A 12,500-nucleotide genomic window follows, 5' to 3' on the forward strand; every position below is an offset into this window, starting at 1 on the left:
CAGCTGTCTCCAGTGTGTGCGTCCCACTATCGTGTTGTCCACCTTCAGCACGGCGCTTATCTCAGCTGAGACACAAAAACAGCACAGTTCAAAAATAACACAAAGACTAGTTAAGACTGTAACAGGCTGTGAGGATATTTTAAATAGACAAAAATAAAGTGTTGTTTTTAAATCCCTCTATTTAGCATTTACAACCAGTATACAAACATCTAATAAATGGCTTGTAATACACTATAACGTAGTTATAAATATATAAATATAAGGACATTGTTAAGTGTTTATGAATGTCAGCACTCATAACTTCTTGACACATTTTCTGTGTTTTACTATATTGTCATATATTATCCGTTTATATGGCAGTCTCCATTTCCAGGCGTCCACAGGAGGAGCTGTAGTTGCCTTAGAAACTTCCATTTCTGGGCTAGTGTCAATAAAACAAACCTTTAAGCCTAATTTCTAAATCCTCTGTTAGACTTTTGGACCAATGTCAATATAATGTGTTATTTGCTAAGTCAATATAATCATTTTATGTCATTTTCTGGTGTAAAAGTTCCATTGTGTCCTCCTCCGGCACTCATGAAACTAAACCTGCGGCCTTCTAAATTCATTATAAATCCATTTACAGGATTTCACACAAAACACAAATGAACAGACAGATGATCTACAGCCAGAGAAGTAAAATGAAGCAGTTAGTAGGACACTTACAGGACAGCTCATCAGCCTTGGTCGTCTTGCCATTGGCACCACGTCCTGACAGTCCCGCCCTCACCTTCAGAGACCTTCCATCAGACAGGCTTCCAGGAGCAGGAGAGAGGCTTGTCACACGACCACGACCCGGTACAGCCTCCAACAGGTCTTGGCAGCCCATCAGACATACTTCTAACCGTCCTGAGGGAGGAACAATTCAGTAACCGAGAAGACACTCAAGTTTAATGGAAAACATTTGTTGCAATCACACAAAAAGATGAGTTCAGGTATTTAATGAGGAAGCCAAATGATTGTCTTTTGAAATATATGGGTGGCTACCTGTTAGACTGGCTGGTTTAAAGAAGGAGGAAGAAGAGGAGGAGGAGGAGGAAGAGGACAGAGTCTTCTTCTTTGGTGAGTTGTAGGAAGGCGAGGTTCCAAGCATCAGTTCCTCCTTAATGATGATGTGTTTGGGATGGTCGTCGGGCAGCTCGCTCAAACGTCTTTCCAGAGAGAGACGTAACAGATCCACCTTCTGAGACGACTCCTGCATCCGTGCCTGAGCCTGAAGGACACACGACATTCTTTTCATTCGTTGTTAACATGTTATTTCCTCAGAGTGGAAAATATCTATCAACACAACATGCACATCATTAAAAGCATCTGTCCACAAAAATTCATATCCACATCCTAATCAGACCTTTAGCATTTATTACATCTAGCCATTATATAGTAAGCAGATACGCAGGTGGTTTTGGGAATTTATATGGATTTGATGTTAAGTAGTATAGAGCACAACATGTTTTTCTGATGGTGAACAAAAATGTAAAAGTAATCTAAGATTGTCATTTACTGATATTTACATTGGATTATTTTCTAGTAAAAGACAACAAGCCACATGCAAGCAACACTGGAACAACCACATTCTTTCTTAAGTGTCACATACGAGTAGTTTAAAGAGAATTTGTGGCATTCACTAGTTTTCTATATTTAGAATTTTCTTAAGTTATAAATGAAATGTACAAGTCTAGACTGCAGTCTGGAGTCTAGACTGCTTGTACATTTCAATTGCTGTATCTGTCTAGTGTAGCTACAGTAACCTGCCTTCAATCTTTTGACCTGGAATTATAATGAATGATCACTGAATACATTTCTAGTTTACAGAATTATTGTATATGATATATAACCAAGATAAACTTCATGATGAACACTGTTCACATGAAAACCTGTTAGACCAGAGACTAACAGGTAACCTCACTTTTCAATACATATGCCAGATTGTTGTTTTTTTCCTTTCAATAATTCTTAAAATTAGCATGGCACTAGAGACATTTATATTGTTTAGTCTCTAAAGATCTATAATCATCATGACTGTTGCATCTTATCCTTTATTTATCCAGATAAAAAAAGTCTCTTTGAGATCAAGAATCAAGAGTAGGCTTCTTAAGAAGTGGTTTAATGACAGCTACTTTAAAAGACTGTGGTACATATCCTGTCACTAAAGACAGATTGATCATATTTAATAAGGAAGTACTAACAGAGGGAAGGACTTCCTTAAGCAGCCTAGTTGGAATCGGGTCTAAGAGACAGGTTGATGGTTTAGAGGAAGTGATCATTGAGGTTAATTCTATAAGGTCGACTGGAGAGAAACAGTCTAAATAAATATCAGGTTTAACAGCAGTTTCTGAGTTTCCTATGTTAGAGGATGAATCAGTGCTTATTGAGGGCAAGAGGTGATTAATTGTATCCCTAATAGTTAAGATTTTGTCATTAAAGAAACTCATGAAGTCATCACTACTGAGAGTTAAAGGAATACATGGATCAGTAGTGTTATGACTCTTTGTCAGTTTAGCCAAAGTACTGAAAAGAAACCTTTGACTATTTTTATTCTCCTCTATTAGTGATGAGTAGTAGGCAGCTCTGGTGTTACGGAGGGCCTTCTTATATGTTTTAAGACTGTCTTGCCAGGTTAGGTGAGATTCTTCTAATTTAGTGGAGCGCCATATTCTTTCTAGTTTTCGTAAAATTTGTTTCAATTGTCGAGTTTGGGAATTATACCAAGGAGCTGTTTTCTGTTGTTTAATTATCTTCTTTTTTAAAGGAGCGATGGAGTCCAGAGTTGTTCTCAGTAAGTCTGCAGCGCTATCAACAATACAGTCAATCTGGGGGGAACTGAAATCAGAATAAGTCATCTCTGTTGTATTGATACATGGCATTGAGCTCAACATTGATGGAATTTTTTCTTTAAATTTAGTGACAGCACCATCAGACAGACATCTAGTAAGAACATGTCTGTCCAGTGGTGTATAGTCCAGTAATAAAAATTCAAATGTTATTAAGTAGTGGTCTGATAAAGAAGGATTATGAGGGAAAACTATTAAATGTTCAACCTCAATAACATATGTCAGAACAAGGTCGAGGGTGTGGTTATAACAGTGAGTTGGCTCATTCACATTTTGAGAGAAGCCAATTGAATCTAATAATGCAATAAATGCAGTGTTAAGGCTATCATTCTCAACATCCACATGAATGTTGAAGTCACCTACTATAATTATCTTATCAGTGCTAAGGACTAAATTTGATAAAAGCTCTGAGAAGTCAGATAAAAATTGGGCGTACGGGCCAGGAGGACGGTAGATTACAACAAATAAGACAGGCTGTAAAGTTTTCCAGGCTGGGTGAGAAAGGCTGAGAACAAGACTTTCAAATGATTTGAAAGTTGATTTGAAAGACTATACAACAGCACAGCTCCCAGTACCTCCCACTAATAAGACTGAGGTTGTCCTTACTGTTTAATCCCAGGAACATTGCACACTTGTATATAATATAAGGAATTTATGTATATTGTAGATTTATATAATTACACATTATATTATAGATTGTTTATTGTATATTTTATGTTATTTACATACAAACAGCATAAACAAATGAATACAACTGTCACATCACAGACTTAACACCAGCAGTAACTGAGGACTGTCCAGCTGTTACCCACCTCTGCCAGTATGCGGCGGTCCTGGATCTTACGCTCGCTCAGCTGCTTCACCACGTTTTTGGCGCCTTCTGCTACGGCCAATTCAATCTTCATGTGGTGCATGAGTTCAGCCACCCGCAGCTCCAGAGGACTGACAGTGTCCACAGGATGACCTGAGAGAACATCACAGCAGATTACTACCAAGAGGTCTGACAGAGTTAGACCTCTGGATCTCAGCTATTATATATTTATAGTAGAAGAAGACTCTTGTATAATTCCTGCATTATATCTATTTCATGCTTTCAACAAGAATTCTATTTCATAAATGCTATTAGATCTGCCATATTGTTGCCCTATTAGCTTCTTTTTTTAATAATTTATTTTTTGTTGCTTCACTGAACCATTAAACACACATACAGAAAACAGCAAATAAACAAATTATCCATCTATATTAAAAAGGGGAGAGAGATGGTGGATTGCCCTGTCTCCACAGAACTTACTGATTCCTTTAGTCATCAATGTTTAACATTGTCCATTTCATGTTATGGAAAGGATTACTTTCTCTCTCTGTCTCAAGAAATGTGTGTTTATTAAGTTATGGGTACTAAACGGGTCAAATATGTAAAGCCCTTGTGGCCAGATTTTGTGGAGGTGTCAAGTAATGCTCTTGTCTCCCTGCCCCTTTATCTTTATTTTTATATAGATATGTATGTTGAACCGTTTTAAAAAAAATATGAATCTAATTTCTTCTTTTCTATCATCTCCCTGACTTACTTGTCATACTTTTTATTGCTCTTAGGTGCACCCTTAATCTCTCCAAAAAAAAATGTCTGCACAGCAATTGATAATATATGTTTGTATTGCAATCTGAAGCCCAAACACAAAAACCTGGCACCTACAACTCAGGAGACTCAGGTGTGTTATTCATGTAGCCTCTGGCAGAGATAAGGAGCTACAGTGGTCTGATAAACTCTCTTCTTTTTAACTCATTTTCAAACCTATAGTCTTCAGCCCTTACCAACACTATCATTTTTTTACTACTTATTATTTATTTTTTACTTTTTTTAATCATTTCTTTTTCAATAATGTGTATAGACATGCAGCAAAGGTCCGCAGTTGGCTAAGACAAGAAGCATATAGCCCATGTGTGTAGTAAGATATTTACCATATACACTGTCCCGTTCTCCGTCTTTGACTTGACTGACTTTGATAATCTGCATGCGGAGCAGCTCGATCTTAGTGCGGCTGTCCTGCACCATCTGCTGGGCTGTCGACAGCATCTTCCTGTCCTGTAGGACAACATAAGACCACCAACAAGTCAAAACTTTCACTTATGCTGTGATATGGTTCAACATTTCCTCAATAGACATTCAGGACACACACTCAGGGTTACTAGACGATGATTTCTAAGTAGTTTGGCGATCCTCTAGTGTGTGAACAGAATTTGACACTGTTGAATGTTTGTGTATGTGTGTGTGTGTGTTTGTGTGTGTACCTTGACTGAGCAGTTGGTGTAGGTATGGATGATGTTCTCAGCACCCTGTTTGACTTTAGTCTCCATGGTGAGCTGTTTCTTCAGGGTTCTGACTCGTCCTGCCAGTGGTGACGTGACGTCTTCCCACTGACACGACTCTGGTGACAGGTTGTCTTCTTCCTCCAAGCTGCCTGCATCATAAATCATCATATGAGTTAGGATTTGGATATTTTGGAAAATAATACTCTAGCATTAATGGCACATTGTTTGTATCCTGACATTATCCTGGGGTAGCTGTGTCCATATGAACAGTAAAGAGGTTTTCCTCTCTGTAATCATTCCTCCTGTTCATACTGACTATTAAAAGATCTCCTTCAAATGTGCTTTCAATGGAAGTGATGGAGGACTAAATCCACAGTGTGTCCACACAGTCATTTAAAAGTAGATGATCAGCTTCTATTGAGCTTCATCAGTGTGAGTTAGTCATATCAAGTGATATCTGACACATTTACAGTCTTTTTAGCATCTAATTCCCTCTTAGTGTTTCCCTGTTGAGCTGTGGTGGAAGTATAGTAACAAAAAGAGGAACTTTGGTACTAAAAACACTGTAATGTTAAAACATAGAAGATGAAGATTTGACTCATAAAGCTTCAAATTAGCTTCAGATACATTTTGTGGACCTGTCCTTTAAACTAACCAAACCTACAGTATAGGCTTGAGGCACACTTGTGTCCATTTTGGATTATTATTAACTATTGTGCTGCATTCTGTTTCATAATGATGCTCTGGTTTTTGTGTGTGGCTTCATTCACAAAATAAAGAAGTGCTCCAGTATCGATGTCGGACCAGTTTAGGATGAGGGTGGGACATCTCTTTCTTTGCCATGAAACAATCAAAGTAGCATTTCATTTGTCTGATTCATGGCTTTGTTCTCACACCGCTCCCTCTTTTCATTCACTCTCTAGCTTGCTCGACCATTGCAGCTCTCTCTTACTCTCAGCTCTGCTGCTCCCTCTCTCTCTTTTTCTCTAACCCTTTTTAGAATGAGTTGAAAAGCTGACAACATAGCACAGATTTACTTTTAACATTATCAAACATGAGGAGTTTTCAGTAGGTCATAGCAGTACACTAAAACTAAAAGATTTTTAACATTGAAGTAAATCCACTGTTAAAAAGAAAAGTTTTTTAACAGTTGAATAAAAGCATACGGTTTCCAAAACCAGTGAGTAATCATGTTAAATGTGTGATTAAGATTGTTTGCCATAATGTGAACACTGCCTCACTACTGTGTACCTGGGTGCTATTCTGAGGACAGAGAATAAACATTCGGCCAGAGTTGGAGACTGCCTGGTCTAATACTTCATTATATTTGCTAGCTGCTGATGCCACTTATAAAAATCCATTCTGTCAGTCACAATCATTAAAGAGAAGAAGAGACTTACAATAAATATGGACCTGTTTATACATTTACAAGTGCACAATAGATGGGTTTCAATTTCCCACGGCTGCTACTCTTAATTCAACCTAGATACATAATTAGAAACACAAATGGTTCATCGGTGCTGGAGCAGCTTACGAGACTCTACAAAACGTGTCTATTGATAAATGAGGACCAACGTTTTTCCCGACTATCAGTGACATTTACTAAGGCTGCCACAAATTACCATTAGGAATGCAAACACTTTGTTCCACTGTATTCTCCATCTGATCTGCATAGAGAGCACCTCGACAAGATGTGATGCCGGGATGTTCTCACATGTGTGCATGTGTGGAAACAAAATGTGTTCTGGTTGAAGAGAAGACACTTCATCACATACACACATGCTCAAGGTTGAATGTGAAAAAATGTTACAAAACTAATTAGTGTGGCAGATTTTTTTTGTCAAACTTCTCACCTCTTTGACTTGTTAACAGACAAATAAGAATATAACAGGCCTACTTAACATGTAAAACTGAAGCTGCTATGAGACATTGAAAGTCAGTATCCTGAATGGATAGGGCCTATACAGTTACCTCATAATGCATTTATTTTTCTTTGCTGTGGTCACAGAAGTGTTTTCATTGTCTGAACTATTAGGACGATGTCTCTCTCACATTCTTACTGTTTTAACCTGAATATAGTGTTTTTCCTTCTATGTGTGTTCAACAGATTTTACACCTGCTTTTCCCAGGTATGACACTTTTATCAGAAAATACCACGTGAAGACATTCTGTATCATCTACCTGTAGTACTGTCCTTCTCTGTGGCCATAGACCTGGCGTTGAGCTCATGTAGTTCCCAGTGCAACTTCTCCAGCTTGCGGCTCGAGGCCTTCAGCTGGCCTTCCACGTCGGCCGCATTTTTGCGATTGGTGACGGCCCGCCGCAGCCTCTCAGCGGCCTCCTTGATCTTCAGTTCTCGCTGGATCTCCTGCCTGAGCAGAGTGCGGGCATCCTCCAATCGCTGCTGAAACTCCGGGTCAAGAATATCCGCCTCATCCAGTCCCTGCAGGCAGCCGCTCTGAAGGAAACGCCACAACAGCTTCAGTCACTGAGCTTCTTATTTTTAATATGTACTGTGATAGCTCAGGTGCAGCACATTATGACTGCCATGCTGGCCATATCATTTCTAGGAAAACTGCTACTATTTACTTGTCATAGTTTTTCTTGAAATCATTCTTTAGAGCATCATTATGAATTCATATGGATTTTGGAAACTGAATTCAAAGTGGGCAAGGTCAAAAATAATTTGACAATCGGATGAGACATCTTCTGTTCTGTAAACATCATCCACATAAGGTTCCATGGATTCCAAAAAACATGGATTTAAGGGATGGGTTCACAATTTTTGAAGTAATTGAAATATTTTCTTTTGCTGTAATGATTCCTCCTGTTCATACTGACCATTAGAAGATCTCTTCATAATGTACATGACAAGACATGATACGATGGAAGTGATGGAGGACTAAATCCACAGTCCTCCTTCTGTGTAAATTAAAAGTTGGTGTGAAGCTAATATGAAGCTTTAGTCGTCCAAATGAGTCAAATCTTCATCTTCTATGTTTTAACGTTACAGTGTTTTTAGTACCAAAGTTCCTCTTTTTGTTACTATACTTCCACCACAGCTCAACAGGGAAACACTAAGAGGGAATTTGATGGTAAAAAGACTGTAAATGTGTCAGATATCACTTGATATGACTAACTCACACTGATGAAGCTCAATAGAAGCTGATCATCTACTTTTAAATGACTGTGTGGACACACTGTGGATTTAGTCCTCCATCACTTCCATTGAAAACACATTTGAAGGAGATCTTTTAATAGTCAGTATGAACAGGAGGAATGATTACAGAGAGGAAAACCTCTTTACTGTTCATATGGACACCTGACACCAGCTACACTAAACTATCCTTTAAAGGTTGAGCTTGAAAATGTAGGCAGTTAAAGTTAAACCAACAAGTGACAAAAAAAAAAAATAACACAAGAACTCCCCCTTGTGGCTACAGATCAGCTGAGCCTCCTGGATAAAACACCTCATTAATCCCACTCTCAGTGTCAGTTAACCAGCGGCTGTGTCCTGAACAAGGCTGCAACTAATCATTATTTTCATTATCCATTCATCTGTTAGAGGGGGGCAGGGGGGTTTCATCTTCTGGTAACTCAACATAAGGTTTTCAAATGTATGTCTTCTTTTGGTTTTGTTCAACCAACTAGAGCTGCAACATTTACTCATTGTATCGATAAAAAAAGGTTTGCAACTACCTTAATGATTCATTCATTTTTATGTCATTTCTTGAGCAAATATGCCAAACTTGATGGCTCCAGCTTCTCAGATAGGAAGATTTGCAGATGTTCCTTGTCCTTATGACAGTAAACTAGATATCTTTGGGTTTAGGACTGTTGGTTAGAAAGAAGTCACGTTGCATACAGGGAAACTGTGATGGGCATTTTTCATTGTTTTCTGCTGTTCTATAGAGCACATGATCAATCAATCAATCTAGAAAATAAACAACAGTAATGAAATTAATCTTTAGTTGCAGCTCTACAACTAACAGTCCAAAACCCCAAAAATATTTCCTTCAGAATAATATCAAACATACAAAAGCAGCAAATCTTCACATTTTAGAAACTCATAGAGCAGAATATCTGTCACTTGAGGAAACTGTTTTCCATTGAATACATTGACTAGTTTCAGCCTCGCTCCAGATACATTCTTTTGTGATACATTCACTGACAAACCTCTGCCTGGGAGTGACACACTGACACTGTGAGTTCTCTGGAAACTGTTCAATGCTGAGGAATGAGGAGGAGGATGAATCCAAAACTGTATCTGCACTGAGCTGCTACTAATACAGGTCAAACAGTCAGTCATTTGTGGTGGAGTGAGAGTTTCATTAGAGTCACAGCCTTACCTGTTGTACTGCACTTACACTGCCAAATGTAATTACTCAACAACTCTTGAAAGTAGCTGCACCCTTCCTAAACCTATATCTGATGAGCTGCTCCTCGACAAACACTCATCTATCCATCTTTTAAACCCTGTGTCTTGATTATGTAATGCGGGGCTGGTTTTCTATCCCAGCATGCATCAGCACGAGGCATCCTACACTCTCAACATGTCAACCACAGGACTAACATAAACAGTCACCTTCACACCTGCTATTTGAAAGTTTCGAATTCACCTGTCTGGCATGTCTTTTGATTATAGAAGAAGACCAGAGCACCCCGATGACACCTACACAAGCAAGCAAACTGAACTTATTAGCCTAATATGACTATGTCTTTGAGATATCTTAACTAAATTTATAATACTGTAGATTGAAGTTACTTTGCCCTTAAATTGTCTGAAATCTGCATGTGAAAAATCAGAAAAATGACATATAGATAGCTCCAAGTGAATTATGACTTATTCATCCAGCTGTATAAACTGTAAGTAGACTCTTCACATGTTCCTCAAATAAATTTGAAAGTAGACGATCCTCAAAGCTATATTTTGGATGATACAGGGCTGGGCAATATATTGATATTATATCGATATTGTGATATAAGACTAGATATTGTCTTAGATTTTGGATATCGTAATATTGCGATATGTCATCAAAGTTGTCTTTTCCTGGTTTTAAAGGCTGAATTACAGTTAAATATATAATTTTCTGAACTCACCAGACTGTTCTAGCTGTTCTGTTATTTACCTTTTACCCACTTTGTCATTATATCCACATGATTGATGATTATTCATCAACAATTTCATAGACAGTCATCTCTACAATATTGTTGCAATATCGATATCGAGGTATTTGGTCTAAAATATTGTGATATTTGATTTTGTCCATATCGCCCAGCCCTAATGATATCTTTTTTTGGTGGGACAGCAGACTGCAATACAAGCATTTAATTAACAGGTAGTAATTTATGAACTTTATACAGTTTGGGAGAGATTAAGCTTGCACATAAGAGTAAAACGTGTGACAGGTAAGTCCAGGACAGGTTAGAAAAGACGAAATTAAAAATAAATAAATGAATATTTAAAAGAAAAAAGGAAGGGGGTTCAATTTTTATATATAAGTCCTACAATTTTATAAATATACAAATAAAGGGGCAAGAAGACAAGAGCATTACATGATCAGTTGCTTGACATCCCTGTAAAATCTGGTCGCAAGGGGTTCACATATTTGACCCACTTAGTCCTGGATGATATCTTAACATCGTCCAAAGTTTTAGATTTTAAATCAGACAAAACAAGTTTGATGACATCAGTTAAGACTTTATGAAATGGTGTCGCACATGTTTGTTCTATCGTCTGAGACTTAACGGAATAAAAACAAATGAGTTATTCAAGAAAATAATGGTTACATTAACAAGTAATGAAACTAAATCTTAGTTGCAGCCCTAAATTGAATCATAACACAAGCTACAAAACAGAATTAGGTTACATAATAAAATGCTTAATGATCAAATGCATTTTATGACAACATTACTGAATTGGTTTTATATTGGTTTAAATCAGCTTTGAGCCTTTACTGTACATCGTCTCCACCACTGGATGCAAAGCCAAATACTTAAACAATGATCAACCTACACTAACTACAGGATCATTACTCTGTTACTATAGAAAGGCCTCAGGCTTCAACTGAATGGCAGCAGGTAGGCTGTCCTATTAGTATTACCGGTATTTATTCATTTCTATGTGTATTATTTAGCTCAAAGGTTGTCAGAGTGGGAGGCTCCAAACAGTTTCAGGTGAGGCTCAATGAACGGAAGTGAAAAAAAAAAAATATTACATTCATAATCAAAAAGAGATCACATAGAATTACCTGAGCGTATGTGATATGGTTAAGAAGACAGTTCAGAGATACAGTGGTTTGGGGAAATGTTACAGTTTTTCCTGTTTTACCGAGTCAGAAACTAACAGACTTTTTTAAAGTATTTGGTGTGGTATGTCAAATCACAATATCAGGCCGACACGGTTCAACTGTTGTGAGTCTATGAGATCATGGTTATGTTATTTGATCTCATAGACTCACAGGCTTCCAGGAATTGAGCTTGGGAGACTCAAAAAACCCTGATCTAGCTACTATATTACAAAAGGACACAACCTGCCAATCAAAACAAGGAGACCTTTTATTCTAGAAAGTGCTGTTCAAACTGGATCCCATTAAAAGACAATGAAACTAGTATTACTTTATATCATATGACCAGTGGATGAAACCTGAACTCTAAAATGATATATTTGAATTAAGCTACAGGCTTTATTCTTTTAATAATAAAATTGAATTATTTTAATGACATGTCAACTTATGGGCTAACACAAAAATAAAAAATGTGGCACAAAAATAATGTAAATGTGAGGCTACTGAAATAAAGGCTTTAGGTGACTAAATGCTAGCATAAGAAACAAACTCTGGGAGAAATGTAGTCATATCCAGGAGGAAACTTAACTATCATTGTATTTTAAAACACTGATTCGTCACAAATAGTTGAACGTTACAGTGTGCCTGTCAGAGTGAGAGGAACTGTGAGGAGAAGCAAACAAGACAAACAGGAAAATCCAGTGTGACTGTGCCTCAGTAGCGACGCGCTTACTCTTTTAAATGACCTAAAGCTCGAACAATATAGTCTCCATAACAGCTTAACTACATTTACCTGTAGCGTTAAACCTGACATGTTGGATGTTTGTCAGTCTTCTTCGGGACGGAAAGCAGGAAGCAGCTCCAGGTAAAACGGTGGACGGAGCAGGTAAACTGGCGGCGTCTCCTACAGCAGCTCACAGGCTCTCCATGAAGCCGAGCCTGAGTTCATACTGCACACACACACATCTGAGCCAAAGTTTGAATCCACTCAAACTGGAGCTAAACGTTAAACTGACGTCACGACACTGCGGCGGGA

General features: G+C 37.9%; 1 protein-coding gene across 1 annotated transcript in view; it reads right to left on the reverse strand.

Moving 5' to 3' along the window:
• pkn3 (protein kinase N3) overlaps nt 1–12,278 on the reverse strand; it is a 24,795-nt gene extending 12,517 nt beyond the window's left edge. Inside the window, exons 1-8 of the mRNA XM_062434213.1 lie at nt 12,258–12,278; nt 7,359–7,620; nt 5,157–5,326; nt 4,827–4,950; nt 3,683–3,834; nt 1,027–1,252; nt 706–888; nt 1–65 (exon numbers count right to left, since the gene is read on the reverse strand). The exon at nt 1–65 is cut by the window's left edge and continues 45 nt beyond it. Of these exons, the coding sequence (XP_062290197.1) occupies nt 1–65; nt 706–888; nt 1,027–1,252; nt 3,683–3,834; nt 4,827–4,950; nt 5,157–5,326; nt 7,359–7,620; nt 12,258–12,278 (1,203 nt within the window). The remainder of the gene's footprint in view (nt 66–705; nt 889–1,026; nt 1,253–3,682; nt 3,835–4,826; nt 4,951–5,156; nt 5,327–7,358; nt 7,621–12,257) is intronic.
• Between the last annotated feature and the right edge of the window lie 222 nt (nt 12,279–12,500).

This window comes from Scomber scombrus, chromosome 15 (assembly GCF_963691925.1).
Source record: "Scomber scombrus chromosome 15, fScoSco1.1, whole genome shotgun sequence".
Classification (NCBI taxonomy): domain Eukaryota; kingdom Metazoa; phylum Chordata; class Actinopteri; order Scombriformes; family Scombridae; genus Scomber; species Scomber scombrus.